The sequence below is a fragment of the Myiozetetes cayanensis genome, unplaced genomic scaffold (genome assembly GCF_022539395.1).
Source record: "Myiozetetes cayanensis isolate MyiCay16 unplaced genomic scaffold, myiCay2020 scf14, whole genome shotgun sequence".
Lineage (NCBI taxonomy): Eukaryota > Metazoa > Chordata > Aves > Passeriformes > Tyrannidae > Myiozetetes > Myiozetetes cayanensis.
In genome coordinates, this window is record NW_026087048.1 from 20,700,434 (window position 1) to 20,719,840 (window position 19,407).

Below are 19,407 nucleotides of genomic sequence, written 5' to 3' on the forward strand. Positions count from 1 at the left end.
GCTCAGCAGGAGTTACCATGATTCATTGAAATCCCTTTAACTGATGTATGTAGTTATACGAGACATGTGGGATGCTCCACCTGTGTTTTGTGAAACTTTTGCCTCTTAACTGGCTTAATTTTAAAACACAGTTCTGTAGTCCTTAAGTGAGAATGAATGAAGAATAAGGGAACTTGATTTTAGTGTCAGAAAATGTATTTCCCCTCTAGGAAGTCTGTTAGGGAAGAGGAAAGATTGTAGGACCTCAAATGTTACTTAAGTTGAATGATTAAGTTTTAGCTACAATATTCTTAATTTATTATATTAATTTTGTTATTATTTTTAATTTCCTTTAACTGAAAGAAGAAAAAAAGCTTTATTATAGAAAATCTATGCATGCAAATTGAACACATCACAACTGGCTGTGTTTACTTTTCAAAGAAAACTGTAAGCCACTGTTTAGAGAAAATGAACTCAGAAGTTAATGCTGGTGGTTGTGTTCTGTGCTTTTGTATTTACACTAAAGGGCTGATCAGTGTTAAGAGAGAGTTCAGGTTTTTGAGGTGTTCTACCTGCTGCCTTCAGACTGATGAAGCATGGTAGAAAAGTATGTAGAGTGATATTTGTTCTCTTACCATCGCTCAGTCCTTAAGGCATGAAGACCAGCTGAACATCCTTCTACTCTTAAAGCAGCTTCATTCTCATAATAATTATTTTCATAATAAATATTTTAGGAGTCTAATCCCTTATCAACAGATTTTAAGCATAAATCAGTTAGCACAAACTTTGGGTGAAGGCTTGTTGGGGACAGGCTTCATTCAGGTCACTGATAAATTAAGTCCAACGAGACTGGACCCTGCACCAACCCCTGGGGACACCCTGGCTGCAGGCCTCTGACTGGGCTGTGCTGCTGATCACAGCTCTCCGAGCTCTTCCAGTCAGCCTGTTCTCAATCCACCTTGCTGTCCGTTCATCCAACCCACACTTCCTGAGCTTACCTATGAGGATGTTCCAGGAGACAGTGTCAAAAACCTTGCTGAAGTCAATATAGATACCATGTACTGCTCTCCTCATCTGCCCAACCAGTCATTCCATCACCAAAGGCTACTGTTACCTAACACTGCCAGATTGGTCGAGCCCCTTGGTCAGTTCATGCTGACTATTCCTGATAACCTTCTTCTCCACATGCCTGCAGATGACACACTGGATGAGTTCTTCCATCATCTTTCTGGAGATGGAGGTGAAATGGACTAGCCTGTAGTTCCCTGAGTCCTCCTTGCCCTTTTTGAAGACTGGAGTGACATTGACTTTCTCTCAGTCCTCAGAAACCTGATCTGTTCTCCATGACCTTTCAAAAATGGAGAGTGGCTTAGCAGTAACATCTGCCAGCTTCCTCAGCACTCGTGGGTGCATCTTATCAGGGCTCGTGGATTTGTGGGTATCAGATTTGTTCAAATGATCTCTAGCTTTGTCCTCCTTGATTAAAGGAAAGTCTTCCTTTCTCTAGACTTTCTCTCTTGCCTCCAGGGTCTGAGTGTCCTGGGGGTTGGCCTTAGTAGTAAAGATGAAGCAAAGCAGGTGTTCAGTAACTCCACCTTCATCACAGCACTTACCACATTCAGCAGCAGGCCCACCTTTTCCTTAGGCTTCCTTTAGCTACTGATGTTCTTGAAGAAACCCTTCTTCTTGTCTTTGACATCCCATGCCAGATTTAATTCCGAATGGACGAATTGATGGTCTTAAGTACATAAGAAAAATTTATTTCTGTTAATAAACTGTTTTCATTGGCATGACAGTTGAGCCAGTTATGTGAAAGCTTTGAGGCATTCATGTTTTTTTCAGGTCTTGTGAAAGCTTGTTTGTGTTCTCTCTAGAGGAATTCATTGATTAAGTAATTAGGTTCTCTCTTATTAAAATGCAGATGATCACTTAATAAATTCTTTTCATCATTTGTTACTAGTCTGCCAAATGGGGATTTATAGGCTAGAAGGGACTGCGGTGGCTAGATCAATCAATGTTCAGTGGAGTTTGTAAATACTTCAGTTTTTAAATGAAACAGTTTTTAAATGGAGATCTACTTTAGGCCAGTATGTGACATGCATTCATAAGCTGTTTGTGAGGAATGGTGATTGGCCTTCCAGTGTGTGAGTACCATTGCACTACGAGGTAACTACCCACTGCAAAAATACTCTGAAGTTTTTAGGTTATCCTCAGGATGTTGGAATTACTGAACCGTATCTTTAAAGCTTGTGATATACAGGCCAGTCGTGGTTTTCAGAGTTTTCAAAGAGATGATAGATAACTTTTTGCTGATTGGGCATTTTTTTTTGTGAGAGGATTACAAAAATTACTTCTTGAAAGTTTGCAAATAAATGGCATGGGGTGAGGTAAAAGGAAGGAGCATTTTACTAGGTTTTTGATTTATTTAAATATTTTGATTTATTTAAATCCTACAAGATCCTCACGTCCACCAAGGTGTTGTTTCTGTGATGGGGTAGGCCATTTCAGCCATCATTCTGTGTAAATTTCAGGTTATCAATTCAGGCATCGCATAGCTCTGCGAAATTAATTTCTGTCCTACCTTCATTTCTGGTTTTGGCTTCAACTCTGTTTTCTATGGAAAATCCTGGGCATTTCTTAAGCAAACCTGCATTCTGTAAAAGTCCTATTCATGTCAGGATATTTAGTCTCCCTTTTATCTAGCACCTGGGAACATCTGCATCAAGTTGAGCACAGCCCAGATTTTCACTGAAACAGATTTTCCACACAAAATATGAGGAAGATCAGTTAGAGCAGCTGTCCTGAAACCAGTAACTGTTCAGGGGGGTTTTGTACAGCACCAGTGTTATACTTTTCCCTGTTTTCACAGCACAGTGAGCCTGTGCTTTTTGGTATTTGAACTAAAGTACTCCCCTGAAATTATGAATCCTTATGCTCCGTGTCTTTTAGGAACCCCATTTCATCTTACTTTGCCGAAGGAGGGTGATATTATTCAGCCCTTGACCAGCAGAACACCACCTCTTACTGGCCACCTTAAAATGGGACCCAGAAGACACAGTACACCAATTGGTGAGTTTGACCTGAATGGCTCTGTTCTGCAGTGAAAACCTGAAAGCTTTTGATTCTTGGCGCAGGATCTGATAGGATAACTCAAACCTACCTTGGCAAAAACCATTGCTGCATTGCTGTTCTGTGGGGAGGGCTCATCCCTTCCCCACAGTTTCCTTGCCATGTTTTCTCCTGGGTCTCTAGTGAAGGTGTTTGCTCCCTCAGTACAGGGCAGTATATCTTCCTTGCACTCACTGCGTTCTGCATATTGACTCCATTGAAGAATGTAAAAGAACCTTCTGAGTGGTGAAAGAACTTAGACTAAAAGAAGATTGCTTCCAGTATTCATCATCTTTTAGCAGGACTTTCTCTGCTAAGCTCACAAAAAAACACCTTGCTAGTGCTGGATGAAAGGAAGTGTGTTCTGCTTGGGTAATAATAAATTATTCTGTCACAAGCTAAAGATACCTATGCTACAGACTTTTCATGCTTCGTATCTAGAAAGGAATTTCCACTATTGCACCATTTCATTACTAATAATGCATGCAGTGAAGCGTCTTCAAATAAGAACTAGGACCTGAACCCCAGCAGTGTGAATGACAGTAGCTGCTACTTGTTTTTCTTGTTTTTGTTTTCCTGTTTTCAGTGGATGGTAGTTGTCCAGACAGCACTATAGCAACCAGTGATGTTACAGCAGAGAGCACAATGGGGACCGACAATGTCACTGTGGAAAGTGCAGTGGTGTCAGCAGATGTGTCAGAAGTGTGTGAGAAGGGAGAGTTGGATGCAAAACTTTCTCTGCGAATGAACCTTGTTACCCCTGTGAACGATGGGAGTGAGGAGTCCTTGCCATTCAGTTTGGAAAGTAAGAGGACGAAACCTGAAATGTCGAGGTCCTGTTGGATCTCAGCCCTAACTCAAAACCTCTCTTTGGCATTCTCCAAGACAGTCTCTGAGTCTCTGTAATTTTTCTCATTTTTCTTTTTGGGCAGTGTCACTTAAATTTGTTTCTCAGTTTCTGCAATGCGCTAAGCAAGGATGGATTTGAGAGGAGAGGCCTCTGTTGTCAGGAAGAGTATTTCCAGAAGACTTAAAATTGTGATGTATAGTGGCAACGTCACAGGACAGGAAGTGGAGTTTGATTGTAGTGGAAGGGAAAAGATTTTATGTTTATATATGTATATATATAATTATAGAATGGTTTGGGTCAGCAGGGACCTTGAAGACCATCTAGTCTTAACCTTCTGGTCACGGGCAGGGACACCTTCCACTATCCCAGGTTGCTCCAAGCCCCATCCAACCTGGCCCTGAACACTTCTAGGGATAGGGCAACCGTGGTTTCTCTGGGCAACTTGTGCCAGGGCCTCACCATCCTCACAAGGAATAATTCCTTTCTGGCATCTAATCTAAATCTCTTGGCTTTTAGTTTAAACTGTTTCCCCTTGTCCTGTCACTATATGCCTGTGTAAAAAGCCTCTCTCCCTCTTTTTTATAAGCCCCCTTTTAAGTACTGAAAGGCTGCAGTGAGATTCCCCAAAGCCTTCTCCAGGCTGAGCAACCCCTGCTCTCTCAGCCTGTCTCTGTAGGTGGCTCTGAGGTGCTCAAGCCCTCTGATTACCTTTGTGGCCTCCTTGGACCCGTCCATAATCTGGACAAAAAAAAAGTTTGACAGTATTTTAGTCAGAACAGTGGCATTCAGTCTAATAGTCTAAAACTTGTAGAAACTCTGATCTGTTCTGAGAAGTTGGATGGGGAAGCCTGGGCACCCTTTGTCCAGTGTTACTCAACCTCTCTTCACTGAATGTGGGGAGCTGGAAAAAGGCAGAAGAGTTTTTTTGGATGATGCCAAAATCATCTTTTCTTTCCTTCTTGTTTCAGAGCCTATAGACAGGAAAGATGGATCCTCTGCTGCTGCTAGGACTGCTGCCAGGTAACTGGGCTTCTTGCTGTGCGGAGTTAATACAAAGGTCTGGGTAGATCCTGTTTCCACACATTACCATCAGGAGAGAAAAAAAAAAAAATCAGGAGATGCAGAAGCAAGGAACACTCTTAGCAGTAGCCATGACATTAACTCTTTAGCAGGTTTTAATTACATAGGCAAGGTGGGAACCCCACCTGCTTGTTCATTACAGGCTTTTTCCTTCCTAATAATGTCAGCATTTTGCTTCCTTCTGATTGTAGTCAGCCAGAAATTCATATCTTGTGCAGTCCAGAATGCAAGTCTGCTTTATCCACCTCCTAAATTGCAAATATATGGTTTTCTGCTTTCTTGTCTTGTGCAATTTTCTGCAAAGAATCTCTGAGAAGTCCCTAAAGAGTATTATCTTTTTGATATGAAACTGATAAAAGCATAATCAGTTCATGGATATCTAGAAATCACAGTTTAAGACATTGACCAAAACAGAAGTTACTCCTTTGGTCTTTTGATTTGTATGTATCTGTCTTATCTCACACTTAATGCCTAGCATTGCTTTATTTTAGCTTTTGGGAGGTATCATTTATAACTACTAATAGGAATCTGACTAGGAAGACTGACCTGTAGTCATCTGAGTGAAGTATAGTGGTTTGAAGTAGTGAAAAAACTTCTGAATAAACTCAGTACCTCTTGTCACAGGGTTGCATGCTGGATAGTAATCATGCCTCAGTGCTGAGGGTGGGTTTCCTTTGTAGGTATAGGTTGAACATGAACTCTCAGAGTCTGCTTTTATTCCCAGTATTTTTGTGGTGTTGTGAAAGTCCTAAAAACTTAAGCCATAAATGGTCTAACTGTGTCCCCTTGTGGGTACCAGAGGAAGTAGATGCTGAAACTCTGGATGGTTCTGTAGTTTTCCACACTACACTTCCTGAAACTGTTACATTGCTCTTGGCTTTTAGAGTGTCTGCAGAAATGACAGAAATGCTTATGCAATTGGCAGCTTGTTTCTTGACCTTTGAGACAGAACATCTCACTTATTCTGTGTCTGTGTAGTTCAACAAGCCCAATACAACAGTTGCTGCCTTCCCAAGGGGCTAGAGAATTCTTGTTTTGCTGGGTAAGGGATTTTCTCACTCCCTGATGCTTTTTTGTTTGTTTGTTTGTTTTAAATCTGCACTGCTAGCTCCCAGAAAGCATCATCTGTGTTTAGTCGTGTCTGTGAAGTTCGTCGGGAGGATGAGGCCAGAGGTCATGGTCTTTCCACTTCTCCGTTTAGGTAACTCCTCACAGTCTTTGCCTGCCAGTCCTGGGTGGATTTATATGCACATGTGCATTTTCTGCATCAAAGAAATTGCACTAAGTCATTGTCTTTGGGTGACTTAGAAAGTTGGAGACAAGGGGGTAAGTATACTAAATACTGTATGTTCGTATCTCATGTGGTAATCAGACTACCTCTTGAGTGAGCAGCAATGTGATTCGAGACAACAAATATGCTTTGGTAAAACCTATGGTTTGAGAGAATTGAGATTATACTTAAGGGTGTTTAAATACCTTTTCTTTCTCCTCTTCCAAGATCTTCTGACCAATTTTGTTTGTAATTGTTCCTGCTGTTATCTCCCTTCCAAGTCCATCAACTTTTGCTGTCTGCTTTAAAAAGGACTGTACAGCTGTATATGTTAGCATGACAAGGGTGCTTCCTGGAGGATAGAAATCTGCTTCTTCAGTGTTTTCCATTCTGTCTTTTGATGGGGCAGTAAGGTCTTGGTCTATATAGAAAGCATAATCTATGTTTCAAGAGCATTGAACAGTTACACTAAAGACTGTTAGTTATTAAAATGAATAGGGAGTTCCAGTGCTGGGTGAGGTACAGATAGAAGAGAAGAGAGTCACTTCTCAAAGTAGCCGAGGGAAGCCAGATATGTACTTCTAGTAGGGCTCAATATAGACTCCCATATAGTACCTAGTAACACTTTTGGCAGAGCAGACAAATTTTAATGAAAACTTTGGACAGCAGTTGTGTTTATGCTGCTGGGTGTATGCTTCTTGCTAGACGTGATTACCAGTTTCCAACCAAACAAGTGCTGGAGCAGCCTGTAGTAACTTCTGGAAGCAAGTTATGTAGTTGGTGCCTGATGTGTGGAGTGTAGATTGCTATATTAGTGTTTGAAAAAGCACCTAGTTCTGTACAGTGTCAGCCATACCTTTTGCTACCATGTGTATCACTTGAGAAGTGTTGAAAGGGGTTTTTTGTTATAATTTGAGGCTCACTGAGTTCTGTGCAGTCCTAAGTTGCAATTGAATGACTGCCAGGGTGGGGTTTTTTTAATATTGGTTTCACTTGAGTGGCAGTGTATTGGTTGTCTTGTTTTCTTAATCAGTAATTTTGATCTGTGTGTAACTGGTTTATAGGGGAAATCTGTTCATGTTTCCTGGCACAGAAGAAGATGCTGAATTACATGCAAATCCCAGTGATTGGCAGTACCAGCAACACAAGGCAGATGGCAGTGGTGGACAGATCCTGATTCCTCAGAGGATGCAGCAGGACTGCTGTCAGCAATCTTCTGGTGCAGAGGATGGAGAGTCTATGGAGACTGATGTCATGAGCACTCAGGCAGAAGGGAGAAGAATGCAGAGGAAACAAAGTAAGGCTGTTAAAACTGATCTAAGTCAAGAGAGGTGGGAAAACACCAAGAATAAAGGGATCCAGACTACAGCAGACTGTCTTTTTACCCCAACAACTGTTACAACTTCAACACAAACATCAGAAGAAATGTGTAGACAGGTGGAAATGGGAACCAGTATGTCTGGGCAGAGACCTGGGCGAAAAGATGTGAGTGTCCAAACTGACGAGAGTGGGGAAAAGCTTGTGAACGCCTCTGGAGACGACACGGACTCTTTGCACAGTCAGGTGGGATGAAGGCTGCCTGTATTTAGTTTTACTGCTGTAGGACACTGAAGTATCTGATACTTCAGCCAGTAAATTCATTCTCTGTTGGAAAAAACCAAAGGACCACTTTAAAATGTTAATGTTGCAAGCTTTCCTGAATCAACTGTACACAACTGCTAAGGTAGCAATGCTCACGGGGTAGCATAAGTTTGAGAAATTATTGTCTCCATATTTATTTTCTGGAAAAGTGTGACAGGTTTTGATTGGTTGGTTTGTTGGTTTCATTTGGGGTTCAGTTTTTTTGGGTGCAAGTATAGTTAACATTGTAAGAAGTTTTTCACTTTTTGTTGACTGCAGGTGGGAGTTGCATGAAATTTTGAACGGATGGTTTGATGTCTTCTGTTTTGCTCCAACCAGCGACATTCCATCTAATGTCCAGGGGACACTTCTTCCACAGAAATATTCTAACAAGATGACTAACTTTGAATTAGTATTTCAGAAAGTATTGCAGACTCAAGAAAAAACGCTGCTTTGCTGTTGCAGTTTGTATATTTTCTTGTGAACGGAAAGACTAGAAAAATGATTTTTTTCTAAACTTGATTTAAGAATAGTGCATTCTGTGGGGAGTAGGAGATTAACAGGGCTATAAAAATGCAGTGCAACATTGATGCGATATATGTCTAAGAGTCCACTGAATGAAAGAGTATGAGAAGTCATGCTAAATAAGTTTGCTGTTTCCTTCTTGGACTGCTGTGATTTCCCTTCCTCTACTTGTCAGCAAGTCAGCAAAATGTGTTCAGTTCTCCTTTGTTTGGGGTCTCTTGTGTTGTTGCATCTAATTTGTAACAAGATGCTGCAAGATTCCCTAGACCAGTAGTTAAACATGGTATGAAGAAACTGTACTGCAGAGATAGCTCTATCCAGAAATCATTTGCTTTTTGTTGTGGTCTGTTTTGTTTTTACTGTGTCCTCTTTATTACAGGGAGAGGAGGAGTTTAACCTTCTTCACCCACCCAAGGGTCAGGTTCAGCGTCGCCACATGCGAACCATTCGAGAAGTACGCACCATTGTTACACGTGTTATAACAGATGTTTACTACATCAATGGTGCAGAGGTGGAAAGAAAAGTCGTTGAGGTAAGTTCTTGGGTTTGGGACTAAATGGAATGATATGTTGGCTGAAAAATAGAAGTAATTAAAATGAGACTATTCTGGCTGCAGAAAATGAGTTGAATGAACAAGTCTGCATGCTGTGATGATAAAGCTTTCTTTGTGAGCAAACATGCAGACCATTTAGTGCATGGCAAAAGCTGTGTATCTGATGGTAGTGTATTTCATGCCTGCTACTGTGTTCTGAAGACACTGATTTTTCTTCCCAAAGAACTGAACGAAAGATGTGCATCCAACTGTTTTAGAAGTCTTGGAGTTTTGTCAGAATAGAGATATTTCAGAATGGGCAGAAATTCTATTAGTAAACAAAAATCACTTCTGCCTGTAAAATTGAACTGTGTAAGATAGTTTATCCTGTTTTACAGCTCAGTGTTATTTTCAGCTGCAGTCTTTTGGGTCCTGTGGGATAGATTCTGTAAGAGGTCTACAAAAATCAACTTAAAACTAAGAAATAAGCTAGCCTATTTTTAGTACACTTGTGTTATAGTATGTCAAAAAGTCTTTATGGAATCACAAAAGATAGCTGAAAATTGCTGATTTGAGGTGTACAGTAATCACATCAGCCTGCTAGCAATAAAATGTTACTGCTATTCTGCTATAACATAAGACTCTTGTGCTGTGTAATCAAGATGAATAATGACACAAAAAGATAAATTAGTTCAGCGCAAAGCTTACACTTTTACACCTGATACCATGCATGAAATTGCTTATTGTAACATTAAAATGGCGAATTAAGTTTCCTATAATGTGCTTACATAGGTTATGTAATCACAATTATATAACCATTTCCATTTTATCTACCACCATTTGATATCACTATTTTGTAGATACATATTTTGTATCCATAAAGCTTGAATGGCTCCAAATGATAAGCTGTTGAAAACAATCTTGGATTTCAGTAAATCTTTTGATACTGTCTCCCACAGGATCCTTCTGGACTAAATGTCCAGCCCACAGCTGGATAAACAAATCAGGCGGTGGGCGAGCAATCGGCTCATGAGTGGAGCACAAAGGGTAATAGTGACTGGGGTGACATGAGACCGGTGACCTGTCACTAGTGGGGTTCCGCAGGCCTCCATGTTGGGCCCTGTGCTCTCCAATATCCTCATAAATGACTTGGACACAGGACTGGAAGGGACACTGAGCAAGTCTGCAGATGACACAAAACTGGGAGGAGCTGTTGACTCCCTTGAGGGCAGAGAGGCCCTGCAGAGAGACCTTGACAGATCAGAGGGCTGGGAATCACCAACCATAGGAAGTTCAACAAGGGGAAGTGCCAAATTCTGCCCCTGACATGGGGCAACCCTGGATGTATGGACAGAATGGGGAATGAGATCTTGGAAAGCAGTGCTGGGAAAGGGACCTGGGGGTCCTGGTCAGTGGTCAGTTGGCCATGAGACAGCAGTGCTCTGGCAGCCAAGAGGGCCAGCCCTGTCTTGGGGGCATCAGGCCCGGCATCGCTGGCCGGGCCAGGGAGGGGATTGTCCCACTCTGCTCTGCCCTGGGGTGGCCTCACCTGCGATATTGGGGCAGTTTGGGGGGACACGATGGAAGGAAGATATTGAGCCATTAGAGTGTCCAAATGGGGGAATGAAGATGGGGAAAGTCCTTGGGGGGAAGCCGTGTGAGGACACTGAGGGCACTTGGTATGTTCAACTGGAGAAGAGGAGACTGAGGGGAGACCTCATTGCAGTTACAACTTCCTTGTGAGAGGAGGAGGAGGGGCAGGCACTGATCTCTCCTCTGTGATGACCAGTGACAGGTGGGATAATAGAAAGAGGTTCTCTACCCAGAGGTGGTTGGGTGCTGGAACGGGCTCCCCAGGGCAGTGGTCACAGCACCAAGGCTGACAGAGCACAAGAAGTGTTTGGATGATACTTTTGGGCACATGGTGTAACTCTTGGGGATGGTCTTGTGTTGTGCTGTGAGTTAGACTTAATGATCCTTGTGGGTCCCTTCCAACTTGGCATATTCTGATTCTATGAGCAACCAAAGGCTTCCAGCGTCTCATGTATTTGTTGCACTCTCACGGTCTGGAAGTGTGGGAATTATTCAGTGCCAGACCAATCTGTTCTGCAGTTAAGGAAACTTTCCTATCTTGACTATCCAGGAACCACTCTGGCAGTCACAGCTGCACTGCTGAGCTGGGACCTGAGGCCCCTTTGCCGTGACAGCTCCAGTGAACCAACAGGGACCTTGCTTGACTCCCTGAACACCCCATACTCACATAGTTGGACAGGTTTCTTCACCAGCTCAACCCCACGTTTCCCATGGCAGAGTCTCAGACATCTGGATCCTCAAAATAATTTAATCTTGGTGCAGTAACTACATAACAAAATAACAGCTTAGGCTAGTGCTTTTGAGGAGGGATCCTGAACAAAGGAACCCTTGGTCTTTTATACCCTTGCAGTCTAAGATGGGAAAGTCTCAGAATCACTGGCCCCTGCTATGTCTACAAGTGTCCAGGCCCCTGTGCCCTTTGTTATGCAGTTCACGGCCTCTTGCCTGGGGCTTGGCCTCTTGCCTGAGGCTCTCACCCTCTTGAGTTCAACCTGCAGTTCAAACTGCAGCTGCACTCTGAGCTGTGAGCTACCAACACAGTGTATTCCTGAACAACACTGTTGGCTGAATTCTTAATGTGACTTCTTGATAAAGAGCAGGCTGCAGGCCTATAGTGAGAGATGCACTACCATGGATCAGTCCAGAGTCAAGTCTGCGTGGTTGTCTTCAGCTTCATGAATGTGGTCTCAGCTTGTCTGCGCTTTGGATCAGTGGTTGTAGAGCTTCCATCTAGCATGCTCATCACCTTTGACAAACCTCTTTTTGTTTCTTTCAAGGAAACTGAGGAGCCTGTAGTGGAGTGTCAGGAATGTGAGACTGATGCATCCTCCTCCTGTAGAACTGCAGTGGGCTCGTCACTGACCTCAGGGGATCTTGGTGATGTCAGTTCCTTCTCATCTAAGGCCTCAAGTCTCCACCGCACATCTAGTGGAGCAAGCAGCGGTCACTCTGCCACGCACAGCAGCAGCAGCTCAGGACGAGGAACTGGAACTGTCAAAGGAAAAGCGTGTGGGACAGAAACTGGAGGATTTGCTTTACCTACTGGCAGAGGCATCTTAGGAAAATTAAGGTATGTATGTGCAGAGTCTTGGGAAAAGATAGTTTGCGGAAGTGAGCATCTGGCTTGTGAGCATGAAGCAGAGTAGACCTAAATCAAAAGTTTTTTGGGAAAGATCTGGCTTGATGAGCAGAAATAAGGAGATAGTGTTTACTTTCACATCTGTTCTTCTTAAAGTAGTATTTTGCTTTCTTGTGAGGCATTGCTTTGCCTAAGCTCTTGCCAGTTCAGCGGTGATGAGGCAAACTTCTGGATGTTTTGGGGGATGATCGAGAAAAGGGGAGGATCCTGATGAGCTAGCTTCTCTTTTCAGAACAGTAACCTCATAAATTCTCTAGCCCTAGGAAAGGAGCTGGGCAGCCTGCATCTCCACTCAGAGTTAGCCAGATGGGAGCACTGCCGTGTGAGGAAGAGGACTCTATGACTGGCACTCGTCAGTGTGGCAGGGCACCTGTGACACCTCGTGGACGAGGAAGAAGAGGCCGCCCACCTTCTCGAACAACAGGAACAAGGTACCCTGGAAAAAGGAGACTGTAACTTATTTCCAAGAAGAAGGGGGAACTCCTGTCTTAAATGAGACAGAGAAAAGGAGTTAGTTTTTAGTGATACCATGTAGCAGCTGCAAGCATGTCACCCAAGTATTCTATAAGTAGTAACTTTTTGCAGATCTCTCTGGGACCACTTTTCTTTTTTCTACAGAGATTTAGCTGGACTGCCAGGTGTGGAGGATCTCTCAACTATGGCATCACCTGAGAAGAAACCATTTACTCATTCAGTTCGCGAACCAGGTGGAGGGGAGAAATCTGACACTTCTGGCTTCTATGCGTTACGTCGAAGCGACTCTCCAGAAATCCCATTACAAGTGATGACTGGTCCTTTGGACTGTGCGGACTCATCCTCTGGGAGCAGCTTTGTGGGCCTCAGGGTTGTAGCAAAGTGGTCCTCAAATGGGTACTTTTATTCTGGGATGATTACCCAAGATGTTGGGGCTGGAAAGTACAAGCTGCTCTTTGATGATGGATATGAATGTGATGTGCTAGGAAAAGATATTTTACTCTGTGATCCTATCCCACTGGAGACAGAGGTGACCGCACTGTCTGAGGATGAGTACTTCAGTGCAGGTAAGAGCAGTTCTTGAGTTTTATCCTTGGTTTTCTGAGTCACTGAATGCAATTGAAAACAAATGCTTTTCCAGGAGAATGAGAAGCCTGGGTATGGTTGGTTAACAGGTGTTATTTGTTGTCGCGTCAGGTGTGGTGAAGGGGCACCGGAAAGAGTCTGGAGAGCTATACTACTGCATTGAAAAGGAAGGCCAGAGGAAGTGGTACAAACGAATGGCTGTTATCCTGTCTCTGGAACAAGGAAATAAGCTCCGTGAGCAATTTGGGCTAGGTCCTTATGAACCAGTCACCCCTCTGACCAAAGCAGCTGACATCAGTCTTGGTAAGGGGAGGTGCTGTTGAACTGCTGGCTGTGCTCTTCTGTGTTTTGTGCCTTTGAGATAATTCTGGTACCTGATCTGAGTTACCAGTGTTTAAATATTTCTGGGTATTCAGTAATGCTTTTGGTACTTCACAGTGGGATCTTCAAGATCCTTTTATTGTTCAGGGTCAGAGACTTAGTGGCATTGACTGGCTTGTGGAAAGCAGTCTGCTTCTAAGACAGTGATGCTTACCGTACTTATGTACACTTGGTGGATGGCTGCCCTGATACAAAATCTCCTGCAGTACTGGGAGGAAGAGAGACCAGGCTTGAGAAGAAAGATACACAAGCGAGATACTTTTTTTTTCTTGCTTTCTTCTGTCAGAGGATGGTGGTGTGTACCTTCTAGATACTGTTGCATTCAGCCACCTCTGTACAGATAGGTAGGATAAAAGCTCGTGGAGTTTGGTGACAGCCTGTGACTAATTTCTGCATACTGTATTGCAGATAATCTGGTGGAGGGGAAGAGGAAGCGACGTAGTAACCTTGGTTCTCCCAGCACTTCCAGCAGCAGCACAACTCCTACTCGTAAAGGGCAGGAGAGTCCACGCATCCCACCAGGCACACTGTCTGGGAAAAGGAAACTTGTTGCATCTGAAGATGAGCAATCCCCAGCTAAACGTGGCCGCAAGTCAGCAATGATAAAGCCTGGTGAGAACCTTATTTTCTGCTCTTAAACCTGCATTCATTTTTTTTTTTTTTTGTTGCCTTGGTATTTCTGTAATTGATCTTTCCTCTTCTCATAAGCAAAAAGGAGGTGAGATTGCTTGTTTGCCCTGCAGGGTTTGAGACTGATTCTCCCTGGATGCATTCAGCCAGAGATGTATTTAGCATAGTCTGAGTACTTACCTGCCATCTTTTCAGTTCTGCCTTTTAGAAATGTTCTGACTTTATTGTTGTGATTTGTCTCCCTCCTTTCTTATCTCTTTAATCAGTCCCAAAATGCCTAGCTGTTAAAGGAGTCAGTGTTCACAGCAGTCAGTGTTGTTTCAGGATGTTGATAAGACTGGCAAACATTGTCCCGTTAGTCATCCAGGTTTTGATTCGAAGATTCTTTGCAACCAGAAGGGTAAAATATCCCTACCTATCCTAGTGTAATCCTAGCCCAATCCTGCCTGTCTCCTCCAGTAAAATATCTGAGTTGAACATATGCACCAGATGAAATATCTTACCCAGGGTTTTTGTGCAGAACCTGACTTTGAAGACTTAAGGTGCTTCTGTCTCTCTGCAGGGGCTATGAGAGCTGGAGAGTTTGTAAGCACCTGTGAAGGTGTAGGTGCTGTAGATCCCCCAGTACTTGAGGAACATCATGGACCTTTGCCCCTCAATAAGACCCTCTTTTTGGGCTATGCCTTTCTTCTCACCATGGCAACACCAAGTGACAAGTTGGTCGGTCACCAGAAGCCATCAGATGGTCCCACGGGGAGCAGCGAAGAGGAAGAAGGTGAGGCAAATCTTACCTGTTGCATTTTCAAGTGAAATGCTGTGGCTTTAGGAAAAATGCCTGATACTGTCTGATCAGACATTTGTGTAAGTGCTTGTTTACTCTTTTGCTCTTTAATCCTTTGTAGAAAGGACCCAAGACTTGATCTCTGTTTTAGAGAATTTGTGGCCTAAGATGTGGCAAACCTCAATGGTGATCATGGGGCTGTTCAGCAAGCTAAGAAAGGTGTAAAAATTAGTGAGATCAGGGGTGTCAAAATAGTTTAATGTAAGAAGGAAGGTTTTGAGAGATAAGGGATAGTGCTGGGAAACACAGAACTTGAAAGCATGTATGGGTTGCTCCAGTTTGCCTTTGCTAGTGTTATGTTCCATGCAGTGAACTGCAACATGGAAAAAATGACAAGGTGCTCATCTGGCTAGTGCTGTGCTACCCTTTCTGCTCCCCTTTTTTTTTTTTTTTTTTTTTTTTTGGACTCTTCCAAGGGTTTTCTCTAGATATTGTTGGGAGAAAGGCTGGGGTCTCTTACTGGAATCAATGAGGACTCTGTAGACTGAGGTGTGGGAACATAAGCAGATAGATTATAGTCAAAAACTGAACTTTCTGCTGTAGAATTTCTAGAGATGACTCCGTACGACAAACATTACATAGCACAACAGCTGCAAGCAGGAGCTGGCTATATCCTGGAAGACTTCAATGAAACCCAGGTAATGGTTCACTTACTAATCTAGAATGACAGTCACAGAATAGTTGAGATTGGAAGGAATTTCTATAGCTTATCTTGTCCAACCTCTCTGCTGAAAGCAGGATCAAATAGAGCAGATTGCTTAGGTCCTTGTCCAGTTGTGTTTTGAGTATCCTCAAGGATGGAAATGCCACAGCCTCTCTGGCACCTTAATGCTGTGTTTGATCACCCCCAATTTAAAAAAAAAAAATAGAGGAAAATCTATTTAATTTTTTTATTTCGGTTTGTAACTGTTGCCTCTCATCCTCTGAGTGGATGATATTGAGAAGAGTCTGGCTCCATCTTTTGTACGCCCTCTTATCAGTCATGAATGTGCATTAATAAGACCACTCAAGCCTTCCCTTCTTGAGCTTTAACAAGCTCAGCTCTCTCAGCCTCTTCTTGTATGTCAGGTGCTCCAGTGCCCATACCTCTAAGTGGTCTTTGACTGAGCCTGCTCCAGCATGTCTGGTGTTTTCAGTGTACTGCAGAACCTAGGAGTGGGTGCAGATGGGTCTCACCACAGGTCTGTGCCTTGGAACACTTAGAGGTAGAGCTCTTCACTTACCAGATCTCCTTGGACAACTAATTTAATTTAGTGTTGCTTTTACTCAACTTTAGAGTGTTTTAATAAAGAGGGTAAATTGTTCTTGGAGCAACTTGCCTGAGGAAGCAGTCTTCTCTAGTGACTGAGTATCAAACTAATAAATAAATGATCTCATCTGGAAGAGGGTTATGATGCAAAAAACTGTTAGGCAGAGTTCTTCTCTGTGAACTGCAGAGCTTGGAATAGGTGATTATTAAACAGATTCTGAAATCAATAGTACCTTTATCTAATGCATCTTTCACATAATAAGGCTATGAAAATCAGGGTTTCAGTTGTTTTCTTTAAAGTGTCTAGCAGCAGGAGAATTTCTGGGGTTTTTGCAAGCATTGTCTCCTGTTTACATATCTTTTTATCTCCCTCGAAGTGTAATGCAGCATATCAGTGTCTTTTAATTGCGGACCAGCATTGTCGAACTCGGAAATACTTGCTGTGCCTTGCCAGCGGGATCCCTTGTGTGTCTCATATCTGGGTCCATGATAGCTGTCATGCTAACCAGCTTCAAAATTATCGGAATTACCTTTTGCCAGCTGGATATAGCCTTCAGGAGCAAAAATTGCTAGAATGGTAAGTGCCAAATAACTGATCTGAGTCCACAGAATCTCCAAGAGAACTGTTACGCTTGGGAGGCTCTTGAATACTACAGGTACTGAAGGTGGCCCTAGTACTGCTCTCCATGTTTTTCCTTCAATATAGGAACAGCACTCCCATCTCTTTCCGTGAATTTACTGTGACCTCTAGTGCCAAATACATATGGGTGCTATATACTCAAAAAAGACAGTCTCCTGGGAAGTAAGAAAGGAGTCAGTCTTCTCATGAGGAAGACAGAACTCAGGAAAGGCTTTCCGCACATATGGCTAACTTCTCTGATTGCTCAGAAATGAATACAGTAGAGCAATACTCCTTTTTTCTTGGTACGTTTTGAATCTAGCTTCTGCATTTTTTATGGAGGCTAATTCAGTAGGTCTGTTTTGAGACAACAGTTGTCAGTTCAGACTCCTCAGGCAAGGTGAGGGGCAGACAAAAGTTTGTAAATCGCTGTAGACTTTTGGGCAGGAAGGAGACTGATGACTTCCTGCGCAGACCTGTCAAAGTGGAAGCATTTTGGATTTGTACAAGAAAGGTGGTTCTGGAGCCTAGCCTAATTTCAGATTTAGGCTGCTGCACACACCCTCCACCATTATTGTCTAGCTCTGTTTTACTCTCTATAAACAGGATAATCGATTCAGGAGGGGTAGTAAAAGAGCGGGTCATTGTACACAAGAACCAAATATGGGAGCCAATCAGGTGACTAGACTACTAGGTATTCTTAGTAGTCTGAATTTCTCTTTACAGGCACCCACGAGAAAACCCATTTCATAACCTAAAGGTTCTCCTGGTGTCAGACCAGCAACAGAGCTTCCTGGATCTGTGGTCTGAAATTCTCATGACAGGGGGAGCAGCGTCTGTTAAACAGCATTACTCAAATGCTCACAACAAAGGTACTCATTGGCTGGTTTCTCAGGGAACCCTATGCTAGCGTACTCTAGTATGGTTTAAAACCATTTAGAATGGCTTACAAGGTTGTCTATAAGCAGAAAGGAAGGCAAAGTGCAAGACACTTGCTCTCCTCCTGGGAGACCTGTCTTTGCAGAGGAAATGCTGCAGCTAGCAAGCTGTTAGCTTCCAGCCTATGTTGAAAGGGGGAGATAGGCAAGAGTTGCTCCTGGACCTTTTGTGGGCATCTCAAATTGTACTTCCTTGTCCTTTTCAACTCAGTTTTTCAACCCTCTCCATACAGATGTAGGTTTTAGTACGCCCAGCCTGAGGTCAGGACTCAGTGTCCTGCTTGTAATGTTGGCTACTGGTTTTCTCTTACCTGGACCAAAAGGTGCAGGGTTGCTGTATTAACTTGTATTAAGAGAATTCCCTACCTAGGAATGAGAGGACATGTGAGAGAGATTCAAAGTGGTAAAACACATGGATCTGCCAGGTTGGACGGGGCTTGGAGCAGTCTGTTCTTGTGGAAGGTGTCCCTGCCCATGGCAGGGGGTTGGAATGAGATGAGCTTTAATGTCCCTCTCAAATCATTTAGGATTCAGTGCTTCTATGATCTGCTACTGCAGAGCAGGTCCTCTTTCTTCACCTGACAGATGCCTGTCTTTCCTCCCGTGCAGATATTGCTTTGGGTGTTTATGATGTGGTGGTGACTGATTTTTCCTGCCCAGCTGTTGTCTTGAAGTGTGCAGAAGCTTTACGGCTGCCTGTTGTCTCACAAGAGTGGGTGATCCAGAGCCTTATTGCTGGGGAGAGAGTAGGCTACAAGCAGCATCCAAAATATAAACATGACTATGTCCCCCAGTAAATGAAAACTTTGCCCTGTTGCCCCAACTGTTGTGCAGACTGTGTTTTAATCAGATTTCAAATATTTGTGAAATGGGCAGTATGCATGGATTATTGTATATAGTTTTATCTGCTGGACTTTTATGATTAAATAAATGTTCAACCTCTTGTGGTATCTGCTGGGATTCCTCATTTATCTAAACTTATTCCAGAGCAATGTCTTCAGAAAAGGAGGACAAAGAGAAAAGAAATACTTACATTTCTCTGAGCTGAATAGCACTAATATTCTGCTTTGGGTAAAAGCTGACCTCAACACAAAGTCAGTTATAAAGGAAGGGAAGGGGGCATATTCCATTGGCAGCCTGTATTTACAGAAGTAAATACCACAAAGTTCAGGGCAGCAGCAATTCTGTTTGTTGGAAGAATACCGTGTTCTGTACTGCTCCAGTTTGCTGTTGTTCTTTTCCATTGATTTCATTAAGGTGTTGCTAAGTGACTGCTACAAATTTCTAGGACAAAGTGCCATTTTGTTTTGGCTACCTCTCTTTTTTTCCTGTAGTGACTATATAATTAACCTGCCTTAGTGGAGACTGCCACTACCTAAGTAGAGATACAGACTCAAGAACCTTGGACAGCTAAACTGCTGGGAGACTTGGGGTTCAAAGAGCATGTAAGTGCTGTGTATCTTTAAATGGTAATGGGATAAATCGTCTGCTTCT

At 43.0% G+C, this 19,407-nt stretch overlaps 1 protein-coding gene across 9 annotated transcripts in view; it reads left to right on the forward strand.

The window, feature by feature from the left end:
• The window catches only part of TP53BP1 (tumor protein p53 binding protein 1), a 41,084-nt gene that overhangs the window by 8,597 nt on the left and 13,080 nt on the right, over nucleotides 1-19,407 (forward strand). For 6 of the 9 annotated variants that reach the window (XR_007628104.1, XR_007628107.1, XR_007628109.1 and 3 more), the window contains exons 13-28: nucleotides 2,929-3,048; nucleotides 3,674-3,892; nucleotides 4,906-4,957; nucleotides 6,126-6,218; nucleotides 7,352-7,850; nucleotides 8,812-8,964; nucleotides 11,835-12,127; nucleotides 12,454-12,627; nucleotides 12,815-13,236; nucleotides 13,367-13,558; nucleotides 14,045-14,248; nucleotides 14,829-15,041; nucleotides 15,651-15,745; nucleotides 16,734-16,933; nucleotides 17,702-17,847; nucleotides 19,248-19,358. Coding sequence is in view for 3 of the 9 variants with exons in the window: in XM_050309051.1 (XP_050165008.1) it covers nucleotides 2,929-3,048; nucleotides 3,674-3,892; nucleotides 4,906-4,957; nucleotides 6,126-6,218; nucleotides 7,352-7,850; nucleotides 8,812-8,964; nucleotides 11,835-12,127; nucleotides 12,454-12,627; nucleotides 12,815-13,236; nucleotides 13,367-13,558; nucleotides 14,045-14,248; nucleotides 14,829-15,041; nucleotides 15,651-15,745; nucleotides 16,734-16,933; nucleotides 17,702-17,847; nucleotides 18,523-18,710 (3,263 nt within the window). In the remaining 6 variants the exon portion in view is untranslated. Of the gene's footprint in view, nucleotides 1-2,928; nucleotides 3,049-3,673; nucleotides 3,893-4,905; nucleotides 4,958-6,125; nucleotides 6,219-7,351; nucleotides 7,851-8,811; nucleotides 8,965-11,834; nucleotides 12,128-12,453; nucleotides 12,628-12,814; nucleotides 13,237-13,366; nucleotides 13,559-14,044; nucleotides 14,249-14,828; nucleotides 15,042-15,650; nucleotides 15,746-16,733; nucleotides 16,934-17,701; nucleotides 17,848-18,522; nucleotides 18,864-19,247; nucleotides 19,359-19,407 lie in introns of those variants that run through there. The other 3 variants (XM_050309051.1, XM_050309050.1, XM_050309052.1) reach the window with 1 other exon arrangement.